This window comes from Chlamydomonas reinhardtii, chromosome 10 (genome assembly GCF_000002595.2).
Source record: "Chlamydomonas reinhardtii strain CC-503 cw92 mt+ chromosome 10, whole genome shotgun sequence".
NCBI lineage: Eukaryota > Viridiplantae > Chlorophyta > Chlorophyceae > Chlamydomonadales > Chlamydomonadaceae > Chlamydomonas > Chlamydomonas reinhardtii.
Genome location: NC_057013.1, coordinates 3,804,077 through 3,819,309, shown reverse-complemented (window position 1 = coordinate 3,819,309; position 15,233 = coordinate 3,804,077). Strand labels below are relative to the sequence as shown.

The 15,233-nt window shown below is 61.6% G+C and overlaps 5 protein-coding genes across 5 annotated transcripts; 2 read left to right on the top strand and 3 right to left on the bottom strand.

Moving 5' to 3' along the window:
- Positions 1 to 2,415: 2,415 nt before the first annotated feature.
- On the bottom strand, positions 2,416 to 4,537 carry CHLRE_10g447100v5 (uncharacterized protein). The gene is made up of 2 exons (XM_001698247.2): positions 3,827 to 4,537; positions 2,416 to 3,264 (listed from the first exon to the last, which is right to left on the bottom strand). The coding sequence occupies exons 1-2, from the start codon at positions 4,445 to 4,447 to the stop codon at positions 3,124 to 3,126; spliced, it is 762 nt and encodes a 253-aa protein (XP_001698299.2). The 5' UTR covers positions 4,448 to 4,537; the 3' UTR covers positions 2,416 to 3,123.
- Positions 4,538 to 4,652: 115 nt separating this feature from the next.
- On the top strand, positions 4,653 to 6,819 carry CHLRE_10g447050v5 (uncharacterized protein). Its single transcript, XM_001698423.2, has 3 exons — positions 4,653 to 4,987; positions 5,149 to 5,249; positions 5,568 to 6,819. The coding sequence occupies exons 1-3, from the start codon at positions 4,966 to 4,968 to the stop codon at positions 5,637 to 5,639; spliced, it is 195 nt and encodes a 64-aa protein (XP_001698475.2). The 5' UTR covers positions 4,653 to 4,965; the 3' UTR covers positions 5,640 to 6,819.
- A 6-nt stretch (positions 6,820 to 6,825) lies between these two features.
- On the bottom strand, positions 6,826 to 8,697 carry CHLRE_10g447000v5 (uncharacterized protein). The gene is made up of 4 exons (XM_043066899.1): positions 8,394 to 8,697; positions 8,234 to 8,304; positions 7,924 to 7,990; positions 6,826 to 7,724 (listed from the first exon to the last, which is right to left on the bottom strand). Exons 1-4 carry the CDS (start codon positions 8,526 to 8,528, stop codon positions 7,686 to 7,688), a joined length of 312 nt encoding a protein of 103 aa, XP_042920296.1. The 5' UTR covers positions 8,529 to 8,697; the 3' UTR covers positions 6,826 to 7,685.
- Positions 8,698 to 8,808: 111 nt separating this feature from the next.
- CHLRE_10g446950v5 (uncharacterized protein) lies at positions 8,809 to 11,207 on the bottom strand. The gene is made up of 3 exons (XM_043066898.1): positions 10,918 to 11,207; positions 9,323 to 10,829; positions 8,809 to 9,036 (listed from the first exon to the last, which is right to left on the bottom strand). Exons 1-3 carry the CDS (start codon positions 11,082 to 11,084, stop codon positions 8,968 to 8,970), a joined length of 1,743 nt encoding a protein of 580 aa, XP_042920295.1. The 5' UTR covers positions 11,085 to 11,207; the 3' UTR covers positions 8,809 to 8,967.
- A 160-nt stretch (positions 11,208 to 11,367) lies between these two features.
- CHLRE_10g446900v5 (uncharacterized protein) lies at positions 11,368 to 15,122 on the top strand. The gene is made up of 8 exons (XM_001698422.3): positions 11,368 to 11,651; positions 11,906 to 12,009; positions 12,313 to 12,670; positions 12,999 to 13,128; positions 13,299 to 13,391; positions 13,577 to 13,771; positions 13,967 to 14,225; positions 14,407 to 15,122. The coding sequence occupies exons 1-8, from the start codon at positions 11,491 to 11,493 to the stop codon at positions 14,661 to 14,663; spliced, it is 1,557 nt and encodes a 518-aa protein (XP_001698474.2). The 5' UTR covers positions 11,368 to 11,490; the 3' UTR covers positions 14,664 to 15,122.
- Positions 15,123 to 15,233: the final 111 nt, after the last annotated feature.

Genomic DNA, 15,233 nt, shown 5'->3' with positions numbered 1-15,233 from the left:
CAGCAGCAGGGTGTGAGTCCCCGCCGCTCGCTGCCACGGCTGCATCTAGCCGCTGCACAAGGCTGTTGTACTCGCGCTCCTTTGTGGCCAGCATCGCAACACTGATGGCGTCGCCGTGGCAGGCATCGCCGTCGAAGCGCACAGTGCCGCTGGGGAGCATCTCCTTCTCCAGCATGCCCTGTATCAACCAGCCGGCAGAGAGGGCTGAGGATCAAAAGCTGTTGGCAGTCAAAAACGCACGGCGGCGTACGGGCTGACAAAATGGGTGTGCGTGACTACAACCGGTTACGTTCAGAACTTTGACGACTTTGCCGTACCGGGATGTCGACACCGTCGGCAGCCATGGTGGCCTCCGCCCCCAGTCGCCCAGCCTCCCGGCAGCGGGCCACGAAGTTCTGGATGCCACGGCGCAGCACGCCGACAGCTTGAGGATCCACTTCCTCCTCGCCCATGGACCGCCGGATGGTGCTGGTGCTGGGGAATGGCAGTCCGGGATCCTTCACCTCGCCACGCAGCACGTTCAGGCAACCCTCGCCGCTGCGCTGTGCTGATGCAGCCGCGGTGACTGTCTTGACCACCCCCGGCCACCGCACTCCGCTAGCAGTGGCCCCCCCCTCGCGCAGCTTGGCTGCGTTCGGTATCGCGGCCATGGTGTACTGGACCACCATATCATCGGGCTTGACGTCGCCGCTGGCAATGGCACCAACTGCAGCGTCCAGCTCGGACACCAGGCTGCGCGCTCGCAAGAAGTCAGCCACAGAGCTGCGCAGGGCCTCCAGCTGCTCCTTCCCGGCGGATACTCCTTTGTCCCAGAATGCCAGCACTGCCTTGTCAACCGCGTTCCGCACAACCGCCACCTCTGCTGCGCTGAGGCTGGCGCCAGCTGGCACAGCGTTAGGTGGCGGCGGGACGTCCGCCCGATTGCCAACCCGCTCTGCCAGCATTTCGTGAAAGTGGTTCACGGCCAGGGCTGCATCGTGGCAAGTGGCGTAAAGGCCCAGGTAGAGCGCGTTTCCAGTGCTGCCAAACTGCCGCCCGCTGCGCGCCTTGTACCCATGCACGCTCTGGTCCCGCGTCACTCCCGTGTAGCCCGCCGGGCCGCCGGCAGCTGGGCCGCCGGCAGCTGGGCCGCCGGCAGCTGGGCCGCCGGCAGCTGGGCCGCCGGCAGCTGGGCCGCCGGCAGCTGGGCCGGAAGCTGGTGACGGTGGTGCGCTCGTGTCCATGCGCACGGGGCCACCTACATGGAGCAGGGCAAGATGTGTCAGCATGCGACGCGGGCGAGAGATGCAGGGCGATAAACCGGGGGGCTGTTGATGTGGGTCCGAGGGCTGCGAGAACCCCGCACCCTTGCCGAACCCACATCGTGCCAGCTCTAATCCAGCCACCCCCATACCCACCACGCGGCCGAATAAAGCCAAACCAACCTGGCGACTGGACTCCAGCAGCCGCTGCTGTTGTCCCCAGCTGCTCGGGAGATGGGGGTGCGCTCGTGTCCATGCGCACGGGGCCACCTACACGGTAAGAGGGGCGGGTCACATACACAGTAGGAAACGGTTCAAGCTCAGCCTACAGCGCCAGGCAACAATTGCGCCCGCCCCCATCGGACCTGGCGAGTCTGGGCTGGCAACGCCTGCAGGCGATTGAGCCCCAGCGGTCACCAGCATGCTGATAGCCTGCGCACGTGTGGCTGCAATCACAAACGGACAGGGCGTCAATTACAGCCTTGGCCCATGCCCAGCGCCAGGCAGCGTGCGTAACTTCCGACATTGCTTGCGCTGCCCGTACACACCTGCCCGCCCCTGGTACGGAGAAAGCAAGCCTGTAACAGCGCGAGCTTCCCGCTGCAGCTCCTCCAGCTTCTCTTTCTTGCCCACCGCAGCGCGGGGCGCCCGAATGGCAGGGGGTGCAGGCTGGAGCTTGACAGCGGCACGGGTGCGAGGCTGCGCCTGCGCCTGCGCCTGCAGCTCCTTCTGACGCGGCTGCAGCGTGTTATGGTAACATGTGCTATGAACACATGGCTCTGGAGCTCTGGACCCCTGCTGCCGGCGGACTGCGAGCACCGCAGCGTTGACCCCGCATGGCGCGTAGTTTTCTAGGTTGACAGTGCGAATGCCTTTTCCTCTTGCACGAGCGACCTTTGCACATACCAGACAGTAGTTACATAACGTGCCATCTGAATAGGAGACTTTGAGCTCGGTCATTGTGGGGAATTACATCGCGACTTAACAACAGTACACGGTAGGTGCCAAAGCTAGTTATATTCGAGTTGAGCTATGATTCTATGTATATGTATGTTCCGAGAAACGGAATTGGAGCTTGGACACACCGACCCCGCCCACAAACCCTGGGGTGGTACCCGCGTGACCTGACATGTCAAATAATGTGCACACAGCCATACGCGCGCTGGGCGGGAGGAATGCTGTGGGTGGGTAGGTGGGTGGGAGGTGGTGGACCGGCGTTGGTAGTAGTGGTGCGGCAATGCCGTACGTCCATGCCGTGCGTCCATGCCGTACGCCCATGCCGACGTTTCCGGAGCTGGTTTACTCCTGACCATGTATGTACGCCTGTCGGCTATGCAGCGAATACATCATGACCTCAGCTTTGTCGTCCCTGAGGGTCTGCTGTCCACCACACACACATCAACGGGCACCACATAGGCCAGTGTCCGAATGCCCACTCGCTGCTCACACCAGCACACTCAAGCAGGCCAACCATCAACGCCCGCTACAAATAAGCCTATCTAGGCCCAGCCGCATCTGGCGCCAGCGTCACTGTCCGGGTTCAGTGAACTGTCATGAGCCCTTCGAGGCCTGGGGTCGCACATTGCGCCGAGCGAGCCGCAAAATTGCCTCCATTGCCGGCACATCCTGCAGCTTTACTGATCTCCCTGGTTGCAGCCCATACTAGCAAGCTGCTCTGCCCGTGAAAACCCAAGCAGCAACAACGCGCCCATATCCTGCCTACCTCCTGGTCCACCGCCCCATGCCCAGTACCGCCCTACCCTCCCTACCCTTCTGTCCGCTGTGCACACCACGCCACAACCACTTGCCCCCTAGGTATTCCCCGTCACGCGCCCCATTGACACGGCACCGCACCCTCTCGGCCCTACCACCAGCAAACCATCTACTTGCCCCCCACAAACGCCTCCACCTCCGACAGCCAGTTCTGGTACTCGCGCTGCTCCTTGTCGTAGATGAGGAAGCGCAGGTACTCCCCCAGCTCCGCAGTGATGCCGCGGTCCTCCAGATACTTGCCGAACTGGCCCTGTGGGAAAGAAGAGTGGAGAGAAGCGGAGGCAGAATGGAGGAGACGTGATCCGTGGGATGAAGAAAAATATGGGATATGTGCACCGTGCGGGAGCATAGCAGGTTCAACTTTGGTGACAGTGCGTCCAGCGCGTGTGGGCGTCTGGGTTGTGTGAGCAGACGGCTGGATAAACCCTCTACTCAGACACCGCCGCATTTCCAGGCCCACGCGTATCCATCGCCCAAAGGACACTGTAATGGCAACGGGCCCCAAGCTTTGTTTGCGCCTTCCACCCGCTGCAGCCTCTGCTGCGCGTATCCCAGCACGCCATTGCCGCAGCCAAGCATCGCTTCCGCCTAAAGCTTTGCTGTCGTAACCCCCCTAACACTCGATACCATCCAACCCCTCCCGCCTGGCCGCCCGGATGGCTGCTCATCGGTGATGACTTGTCTCCCTGCAACTACATCTCACGCCCTACTACTCCATTGAGTGTCTTTTGTCCCCTCCCGACGCTTCTTCTACCTCGTCTGCCCGACCCCACAGCCCACACACCCCTTTCTGCCCCCATGTGCGCCCCCACCTGCAGGTTGTCATCCAGCTCATCAAACACGGGCCCCGAGTACATGCTCTCGCTGCCCAGGCCCTCCTTGGGCTCCAGGCTGACATGGTTGATGTTGACCGAGTTGCCGTCGCTCTCGCACTCAAACAGCAATACGCGATCGCCCTTGGCCACCGACACGTTGAAGGCCACCACGCTGATGCCCTCGTCCCCATCTTCGCCGTCGTACTCGGGGGAGGGCTGGCTGTTGACGTGCAGATCCACGTTGATCTCCTCGGCGCCAAAGGTGCGCGTCAGCGTCAGCAGCGTGTCGCCGGGCGCCTCCGTCAGCTTGAAGGGCGCCGGAGGCCCACCCGATATCTGCGCCGGCCGCTCGTAGTTCTTCCTCTCATAGTCCACCTCCTCACGCAGCAGGCTGCTGAGGCTGCCGTTGAATGTGGGCGCGCTAGTGGTGACACCGCGAAGCGCAGAACCCGCGCGAAGGAGAAGCGCCGGCTGATGGCTGGGACCAGTCGCTACCGATGACGCCGAAGCAGACGCCGCGGCCGCGCTGGTCATGAGCAGCTGACTGCAGGACGACTGCTGGCCCTGCTGATGCAGCAGGCCGGCAATGCCGCGCATCAAACGCTGGCGGGTGGCCATCTCTCTTCTCGAAACAGGATCGAGATGGGGCCAGGAACGAGAACGCCGCTAGCGAGTTACGGAGCGGTGACGGATGCGTACGTGGCTCCCACCATAATAGGGCTAGCCACTCAGCTGGGACCGGGCTGATTGGGCCGCTTCCCGGCCAATCGCAGTGATGATGCAAAACAAAACCGTCACGCAACCCCAAATACGCAACGAAAACATCGTGCAGTAAGCTTCTTTCTTTGATAACAGCATCGCACCGCAAATAAAGCAACTCCGTCGCGGTTTGATACTTAACTTACCGACGAACGGCCTTTCCACTCTGCCGCGGCCATCTATACACTGCTCAGACTCGGTGACACTACAGAACAAAGCGACTACGTTTAGCGGCCCACCCAACCTCCAGGCGCTGCCCGGCCCTTCGAGCCAAACGCGAAGCTTCAATATCAGCGCAAACGATGTTCCGGCAAGAGGAGCAGCCAAAGACTGGCGTAAGACAGTTTGGCACGCACACGACTGGCAAGGTCGACCACATGCTCGGCACGCATGCGACCGGTACGGTGTTGCTAGCGCTGGCTCGAATCATTGATTAGCGCACGTCGCATGCGAAGAGTGTGTATGTCATGATGCTGGGTCTCGAGAAGACAGTCCGGAGGAGATGACCAGAGCTCAAGCACACCTGGTTACGTCTCCTCCGCCTCAAACCTGCCCCACAGTGCGGCCAGAGTACAAAGATCCACCTCCCAAGCGCACTGTCCCGACTTCTCAGCTAGAGGCTGTGCGCAATATCGAGACGCAATACATCAAAGCACGCAAGGTGAGTCTGTCGTGCATACGCAACGTCATCAAGGAGGGGTTCGGCGGGTATGTCGTGCAGTTCAGCGGAACCAGCCGGATGTCGTGGGGTTTGGTCGCCCGTGCTGCAGACAGAGGGAGTAGCGGGCTGGAGAATAATGGCACTGTCAACTGTGTGGTCAAGGGTCGCAATTCAGCAGTCACGCAACACGAGACGCTATGACCTAGAGGCTATGGACGACAATGGCCCAACTGACACCTGGAGTCGGGAGGATTTCAGGGGTTGCCTTGACTCGGGTGCTACCTCGTGCGACTCATGCATGTCCTTACAATCATGCAGGCTGCGGAGGACGCACGGGAGCGGCAAGGGACCAGCCATCTGTATGCAGCAGGCAAAGGCTGGGGGCATTGACGTAATCCCATGCATTGAAGCTCAGAGCGAATGAGGAAGCATAGGGGAGGGGAAGAATCATACGGGGCTGCTGCTGTGGTGACTGCCCCACGGCACGGCCAGCCCTTTCAGGAGTCTTCACAGTCCACTACCGTTTCCAACCTGTGTTACAGAGAGAGTTTATTGGAGTGATCGAGTGCCTTGCAATGTGGAGGGGGAATCGTGTTGTGTGCAGTTGAGGCTGGAGGCTGCCCAAGCACGCAAACTGTATTGTGAGGACAGTCTAGGGGCCGTGTCATGTCGCGCAATCAGGTACTCCATGCATGTTGACTTATGGTTACATGGGCGAGCGCGATCTAACACGACGTTACTTGTGCCGCGATGGGGGATGAATGCATACTACCTGGAGTTGGCCTGGGCCCAATCCAGAGATATGTAAGCTGGTGTGAATGTGTGATGGGACAGGGTTCAAGGCAGGTTGGCGAGGTCCCGTAGGGTGCAGCTGATGCCCATACCCTCAAGCAGACGGCAGACAGTTTGCAGTGGCAGAGCAGAAGTGCATGGCTGGTCGAACGCCGGAGTTACTGTACCGACAAGTTGCTGGCTGGCTGGAAGTTTGCTAATGCTATGCGCATTCCTCACGCTCCGGGCGCCCGGCCAGGCGATAGCACCACACAGAACACATCGTAAGCTAGTGTGAATGCAAATGCAAGACGCCGCAATCCATCTGCATGGCTGGGGGAGAGGTGTGTGCAGCTTGGGCGGTACGCCCCCATCAGCCTGGGGATCGGTCTGACATGTATGACCCCGCAGCTCATGACGGATCGTGACTGCCCTTGCATCTGTCACGTCGGCTCTTGCGGTGTACTTGGAAGAGTTGGGTCAGGAGCATGAGCACGGCATGTAATTCTCGAGGTATTCCCTGTACAGTTCTTTACGGCACGTGATGTAGGATTGGAGAGTGGCAACGCTGTCTGTGCGTGCTCGTACATGGTTGAGTATGGCCTGTATGAGGGGGGCAAAGACTGTGACGGACTTTGTTACTATCTGCATGTCTGTTGCGAAACGGCGTGAGGTGTATCATATGGACAGCACAAAGATTGAGGCTACGGTTGAGGCATTGAGCGGATGCACCTAGGAAAGGAAGCACAGCTGCTCTAATGTATTTGCTACGCAAGTGCAAGGAATGATGATACGAAAGGAGCACTTGGGTCTGCAGACTGCAGCATGCCGTATCATAGTATGGTAATTTCCAGCGCTTAGTTGGATTGTGAGCGTGTCCTGGCTGCCTGGCCCCCTGGGCTAGCCATGGCCAGTGGGTTGTGGGTGGTATCAGCAGCGGGGGGGGGGGTAAAGAAGTAAGTGCCAGACCCCACGCCCTCACCAGACCAACCCCGACAAAATTGGAGAACGTGCGTAATGCCCTCCAAAAGCTCAATTCATTTTGAGCATGGGGTACAATCCTGGCATCGCTCAATTGTTATGTAGGCAGGCAACCGTGGCCACGCATTCCCATTCCTTGGTCACATCGTAATCAACTTCACATCAAATGCCGGTGCGCATGCCATGACACCGCATCTGTCTCTGCGCCCAGGCCATGAGCAACTACATGCAGTCTCACTCATCATTGCCACTGACTCGGCCCTTTGTTAAGTGCAAAAACTAGGTCGGCCTTACCCAACGTTGGATATCGTCCCTATGCGCTCGTCCCCATCCATGCGGATTGTCCGGCATCATTTAACGCTCATCCTTACACCCACTCCTGCTAAATGCTCCCGGAACATGACGGGCGCAATTAAAAACGATCCGTCTCCACGGTCAAGCAGGGTCGCGCCCTGGACGCTTGCCTGCTTCTTCCTTCCCATCATCTACACCATAATATCACGTCCCTTCCATGCCTGGCTTGTGCTCCGCTCCACAGATCCACTGGCACCTCGCGCCGATAATCCTAGCCCACCCCTCTTGCCATGTCTACGTCTTGCTACGCGCCTGCACATGTATTGTCATTCAGCGCAGCCTGCAAATGCTGAACCTGTGCCGCAACGTCCTGCTGCCGCGCAAGGGCCCTCAGAAGTATCCGCCGCCTGGAAGGTTCCGGTATGCCTCCTGCAGAGCCGATGAAATGCGGGTTTAGCAAGAGCTCTGTGCCACTTGCTTTCACACGCAGCAACTCCATCGTAGGTGTGCTTGAAAGCAAAGCGTGCAACTCCGGTGGCTCAGCGGCAACATGAAACCAAAGCACGTCACTGCCCGCATCTATTGCTACTGCCAGCTGCGGGAATCTCAAGCCTCCCTTGATTCTCACCTCATCAAATTTGCGGTTCCGTTGCTCTCTGAGCGTCTCCGCGATGTTTTTTCGGATCTCTCGAAGCCTGTTAGTGAGGGAAGAGGTCAGGCGGTGGGTAAGGGAGAACCGTACTTTGCACCTTCACACTGCAAAAGGCCCAACAAAAGGCATGTGCAAAGGCACGCTTCATTCTCAGCCACCTCACACCCTTCCTGTCCCGGCCCGCCCCACCGTTTTCTGCCCCCATCCGCCGGCCCTGCCACGCTTCGCAGTCACCAGCTCGCCATCCCGCAGGCGCGAGGCATGCCCCCCGGCAACGCCGACTCACTGTGTCGTGGACCGCATCATCAGGTATAGGAAAAGGAAGCCCACTAGCATAAGCGCATAGAACACCAGGAACTGCGAGAGAAGGTACACGGGACCGGAAACTGCAGGTGAGCGGGGCTGTGGCGTGTCCATCCCCGACGTTTGCTTGAGACGCCTAGTACCTGTTGCACCACCGCTTTGCCGCTCTCGCCCCAAGTCTCCGCCAAGAACTTTAAGAGGAACACCGTCCCGGTTTGGGAACCCGTCTCGTCATCGAGTTCCGCCTCGCTAATTTGCTCCAGTACTTCGTCGCTCATGATTCACAGATCAAGTAAAGGTTTGGTTTTAATGACAGGTGCTGCGGAAATAGTCGACTACTGTTGCGCAAACAGGGTGTGCAAGTGAGAGCTGCCTGTTGCTTTTGCTATGTATATGGTGCTTGCAAGCTAATGAATTATGCCTCGCGACCGAAGAGAGTGGGTTTGCACGTCCGCCCATTCCTGACGCGACAGCTGGCCGTGTCAGAGTGTCAGACCTACCAGGCCTCCCTCCCCATGTTTCAATTTTCAAACCCCTCTTGCAGTAGGCCTTGCAAGCGTCGATTACGTCTTACACATGCATAGTGCCATCGCAGGACGTTTGTATTGGCCGCTTCCAGCAGCACGCCTTGATGGATGCACACCGTGGCACACGCGCACACATCACTCGACCCCTCCAACCGTGCAGCTGAATATCTTTCGACATCACATTCGCTCCCTACAGGTCTGGACCCCACTGCAGCAGCTCCTGTCGCTTCTTCTTGCGTTCCTTAAGCTCACGGATTTCCTGTAGCAGGGCAAGAATGCGTGCCGGCACAAGAGGCGCGTGAGCAGTCGGCTGCCAAGAGCACGCTGCAAACGTTGCCACCACTGTGGTGTCCTGTCGCTTCCCGCTGCAATCCTCCCACTGCAGTTCTTCGCAGGGTGCACCCTCGACACAAACACGGGTTATCTCATGTGCACGCCCTGCCGACACACGCACTCGCACGGAAGCGTGCACGGCAATACCCGAATACCATCAGCGTCGCACCGCGTCGCACGCTGCACTGCTTTCCTCCCCCTGCCGCACGCACCTTTAATTTTTTCTTGGCCCAAATGGCGGGCATCTTCTCCCGCCGCCACTGCTTGGCCTGCGCCAGGTAATCCTCGATCTGCTCCGGGTTCATCCAGTTGCCAAACTCGCCGTACAGCGCCTTGGCCGAGCTGGGCGGCGCCGCCTCCGCCGGCACCGCCGTCAGCCGCCCGCTGCGCGGGTCGCGCACGTACTCTGTCGCCGTGCCGTGCTCGCTCACCGGCGGCGGCTTGACCTCCTCGCCCTCCACAGGCGGCGGCTCGTAGCCGGCCGCCACCGCCGCGGCCGCCTGCGAGGTTGCGAAGGCCACCACGTCCACCAGGCTCCGGCCCGCCGCCGCCGCCTGGCGAGCCAGAACCACCGCCTCGTCATCCGGCGGCAGGACCGCCAGCACCGCCGCGGCGTATTCGGCCATGCTCTCCTCCCGGCTGCTAGGCGGCGGCCGCGGGCCGGCGTCACCGCCGTATCCCGGGTAGGCGCCCTGGCCGTGGTAGGCGGCGTGGTAGTGTGCCGCGGCGGCGGCGTGGGCGTGGGCCGCCGCCGCAGCAGCTGCGGCGCTTCGAAGCCAGTGGTCGTGCACCGGTGCCGGCGGCGCAACGCCGTGGCGGCCACGTGAGGCGCCGGGGAATCGCTGCCGCCAGTCCGTTAGCAGCGCTCCGTCCCCCAGCAGCTCCGCTAGCTCAATGCCCGGCAGGCCGCAGGCAATGGCCTCCTCCGCATTCGCCGGCTCCTGCTCCTGTGGCTGCTGGCCTTCGGCTGCGTCGTCCACGCCCTCCGTGCCGCCACCGTCCGCCTCCGCCTCCTCGCCGTCGCCTGAGCCATCTGCCTTTGACGCGGGCCCCGTCCCACCACCTTCTACCTCAGTCTCCGTATCCACTGCTGACTCCCCGCGCGCCTTCTTAGCCGGTGGCCGTTCGTCAGGACAGTGAGCTTCGCTGCCCCCCGCTGCCTCGTCCTCGTCGTCGTCATAGCTGCCAAGCCCCGGCAGCGCCCCAGCCTCTTGTGCCACCGCTGCGTCCTGTGCTATCATCCCTTCCTGCTGTGAACCACCAGCTGCGTCCGCTGACGCTCCACCGCCGGTGGCCTCCATTTCTGCTGCGCGTGGCTGTTGCTGTTCTTGCCGCCATTTCTTGCCCCCGCCGCCTCTGCTGCTGCCTCCCGCCCCTCCTCCGGCTGCTCCTGCTCCTCCCAGCTCCACGTACCACACCAGCAGGTCCATGGGCAGGTAGTTGCGCCAGGCGTGCAGGTGGTCCTGGCCAAAGGGGCCATGCAGGACGCCGGAGCGGTCCCGGTAGTACCAGCCGCTGCGTGATGTTGAGGGGGCCGCGGAAGCGCCGGCAGCCGCACCCGGGTCGGCTGCGGCTGGTGCCGGGCCAGGTGCATTGCCTGCAGCACTTGCCGTATGGGCGTGTGCAGCTGCAGCAGTTGCTCCTGCTGGATCAGGACCTGACCGCTGGGCTGTTGCGGTTGCTGCCGTGTCTGCGGCTTGGGCTGATGCAGTGTGATGCCTGCGGGAGCGGCGGGGTGCGGGGGCAGTGGAAGAAGTCAGTGGTGTGAGAATCCAAACATGCCAGAGCGACGCCCTACACAGCTTACGAGCTATACGCCGCAGGCGGTGGCGTCCATGACGTCTCGCCAGTGCTCCGGTTGTAGTAATACCAGGCCTGGTGGTGCTCGTCATATGACGCCTCCCACCCCTGCGGCAGGGCGTGCTGTGCCTGCGCGTGTGCGCCCGCTGTGGCGCTCCCCTCGTGCCCGCTCATCTGTTAACAGTCCCAGGTCATAGGGCTAAAGAGGGGCACATTCGTGCTCGGCAGAGAGAAATCCAGTGCGCCCCTTCCGCAGAAGAGTACAGACGCGTTAAAAAAGTCCCAGTCGCAAATATGGCCTCAACTTCATTGCAAATCTATGCTGCTATTGGGTGTCCTGAGGCTCCCTGTGAATCGCGAAGCAAAGGCACCCGATGCAGGCCACGCAGGACTCCGGATGCCACAGTTGCTGAGCCGCACATGAGTTTCAGCATATATCTAGAATATTGAACTTCAAGCTATCCACGCGAAGACTGAGGCAACTATTTTACGTGGATTTCCGCTACGCGAATGACCTGAAGCCGGCTCCGTGTCCCTCTGACTAGACGATATAAGCCAGCTGTAAAGGCTGCTAGCAGCCATGGCGGCCGAGACGACCAGTGAGGTTGTCATTGAGTCTTTCAACCCGGACTTGTCAGCGGACGCCAAGACCATTAAGGCCCTGACTTTACAATCATTGAAGCGGACATATGAAGTCTTCGCGAGCAACTACGGGCAGCCAGTGCCGCTGGATGAGACCAGGTCCGCGATCGAGGGACTCTAAGCGGGCTGGGACGTCGGCGTGCAGCCATATATCGTTGGTCGATATGGGGGGCATGTCCGGGCGCTAGCGGCGGTCGCGGCGGGGTTGGCGGGAGGCGGCTGCGACGGGAGGGGTGGGGGCTGCCGACGGCGGTCCTAGTCGCCGCTGACCTGGAAACCCCCGCTGTGTTCTGGCAGACGTTGTGTATCCTGGCTGAGCTGAACGCCGTTGCTTTGTTGTCCTTCCTCGACAGCCAACTTATCAAGGCGGCGGTGAAGTTCCGGGATGAGTATGAGCACGTAAGCCACCTGGTGGCGCCGGCGCCAGCGCCCAAACCCACAGCCGCGCCGCCCCCAGGTGCGTGGGCAAGCGCACGTGGCAGGGTACGGGGCCTGTCGCTTTCCTCGAAGCGCATGGTATACCAAGGGTGCTGCGGTCATGCGGTGTCTGTGGCACCGCTTTAGCGGGTTATGGCGTGTCGGGCGTTGTGGGGCACACAGCTGCTTCCAAGCGGATGGCCTGCCATGGTTCTGCCTGGGCGGGCTTGACGGCAGAAGGCGCGTGCGTACTGGCCTCTCGCACAACCAGCTATGCATGGCCTTAGACGCTGTGAGCCATTTCCGCCGGTCGGTCACCTTTACGCGGTTGGCATATGCGCAGGGCCCAGCGGCAGGACGGCAGCGGCTGCGGGCGCGGCAGGGCCATCCGCGGACGGCGACGCCTCCCGACCGGAGTCGCGCAGCAACCTGGCCAAACTCATCGATAACATCCCCGCCGCGGTGGCCAAGAAGCTTGGGGACGCGCCGGGGGCAGGGCAGCTCACGCTCTACCAGCCGCCCGGCGGTCCAGCGGCGCCGGGCGCCGACGCCGAAGCGCACCAGCGGGCGGTGATGGCGGTCATTGCGGACAAAGGTGGTAACAGCAGCGCGGCGGTTTCCCGGCGCATCGCCAGCAAGTGGCCTCGGCCGGTGTGGCACGCGCCCTGGAAGATGTACCGTGTCATCTCCGGCCACCTGGGGTGAGGCGGGGCTGCTGCAGGCGGCAAGGGTGTAGCTCAGGGGGCTAGTTTGTTCCACTCCCAAAAGGGGGGGGGGGGTGCGACGGCCATAGGTGAACGTAGCGGCAAGGCCAGCATGGGCGGAAATGCGACATAAAAACTTAACGGTGATGAAAGCAGTGCAATGTGCGCCTGCTACAGGGGAAGATGTAAGCCACTTTAGCAGGCTGTGGCTGGGTAGGGATCTAGCCGTGAGCAGCTGACTTACGAGAGGAGTATTGCATGCCGTGACCACCCACCTCTCGCGCGTGAACCCTGACACCCGGCACTCCCTCCCCTCCTACTGCAGCTGGGTGCGGTGTGTGGCTGTGGACCCCAGCAACGAGTGGTTTGCCACCGGCAGCGCGGACCGCACTATCAAAATCTGGGACCTGGCCTCAGGGCAGCTGAAGCTGACGCTGACTGGGCACATCGAGCAGGTGCGGGCAGCAGGCTTGGGGTCAGGCTCCGCCTGGCGGATGTGTGGCACGGTTAGTGGGCATGTTGCGCTTGTCAGGTGCTTGTTATTGTGCTTTCGCGGGTCGGCACCATCCTCCGCTCATTACCATTGCATTGCCGGTCAACGTGTGCCCCTGGGTGGTGGCTGCAGGTGACGGGGCTGGCGGTGTCGTCCCGGCACCCCTACATGTTTAGCTGCGGGTTGGACAAGATGGTCAAGTGCTGGGACCTGGAGCAGAACAAGGTGCGCAGGGCGGCTGGACAGGGGTGGCTACGGTGACTGGCTTGGCCGTGCTACAATGCTGCGGGGTGCCTGCGGGCGTGCCAACCCGCGAATCTGGGCAACGCACGCGCGAGCTCCGAGCTCACCCCTCCTTGTTACCCCAGAAGTCCCGACCCCTCCTGGCCCCCCGCCCTCATGCGATACAGGTGATCCGCTCCTACCACGGCCACCTGTCGGGCGTGTACTCGATCGCGCTGCACCCCAACCTGGACGTGCTCATGACGGGCGGCCGCGACAGCGTGGTGCGCGTGTGGGACATGCGCACCAAGGTGCAGGCCATGGTGCTCAGCGGCCACGACCAGACCGTGTGCTCGCTGCTGGCCCAGGCGCCCGACCCGCAGGTGCGTGCCGGCGGAGGCGAGCACAGCTGGGGCAGAGGTCATCGCCGGATACAGAGGGCGTGGCGAGGGAGCTCAGCGCAAGCTTAGCGCGGACTGGCTTGGGTGATAAGAATGGAGTTGTCGTTCGGCGCCCGTGTAGCCGCCCGTAAGCTGTCCGCCAAACGCAACAGCCCGGCCCCTCATACAACCCTGCAGGTGATCAGCGGCAGCCACGACAGCACCATCCGGCTGTGGGACCTGCGCAAGGGCAAGGCGTCGGCGGTGCTGACGCACCACAAGAAGTCCATCCGCGCGCTGGCCATGCACCCACACGAGTTTGCGTTCGCCTCCGCCTCCGCCGAGAACATCAAGAAATGGGCGCTGCCCGACGGCGACTTCCTGCACAACATGCTCAGCCAGCAGCGCGCAATCATCAACTCCATGGCCATCAACCAGGATGGCGTTGTGGCCACCGGTGAGCGCGGCGGCGCAGGCGCGGTGGCACGGGCACGGCGTGGGGGCAGTGTTGTCAAGCTGGGTGTTTGACCTGATTTGGACTTCACGTCGGTTGGGATGATTGTGGATACGGCTTCCCTCCTCGGCTGCTCATTTGCGCATGCTCCTACCTGCCTTCGCCCATTGCACCCTTTCCTCAGGCGGTGACAACGGCAGCCTGTGGCTGTGGGACTGGCGCAGCGGGCACTGCTTCCAGCAGGACGAGACGGTGGTGCAGCCGGGCAGTTTGGAGAGCGAGGGGGCGCTGTACGACATGACTTTCGACATGACCGGCTCGCGCCTCATCACGGCGGAGGGCGACAAGACGGTGAAGATGTGGAAGGAGGTGGAGGATGCCACGCCAGAGACACACCCGGGCCTGCCCTTCAGGCCGCCCAAAGACATCAAGCGGTTCTAAGCGGAGCCCTGGAGCCCCAGCATTGCGGGGAATGCAGGGGCGTAGGAGGAGGTGTAGCTGAAGGAGCCAGGACTGAAGGGTTGTGAAGTGAACTCGGTTGAGCAGCAAGCCAGGTGGCGCGGAAGGATCGCGTTGGAGCGGAAGCCGTTGGGTATGGGAGCCGTTGGGCATGGGAAACGGAGCCAGGCGCTCTAAGCGCGCCGCGAGCGGTAATGTGTGATGGATACCGTATTGTTGCTACCTGCCGGTAACAATCTCGTGTCGCTTGGTGTGCAGAACTAGTTACAGATTCCTTAAGCAGCGTTGTGGGCAGGGGTGGTGACCCTGGGTGGTGACGGGCCTCGACCCACTGTGTGACAGGGCGTGTGAGGTCTGCACTGGTCACCGATGGGCGCAGCACGTTGAGGCTTCTGGGGATGCACAGGCCATATGGGCCCTTGCATGTAACTGGCAGCGGATCGCTGAAAGTGACCTTGCAGGGGCTGCGCGTGTCGGCATCTGGACTACCAGACCATGCCAGCCCCCATCACGGGTGCGCAAGTTGGTAGGGCACCGAACCTTGTCGCAGTC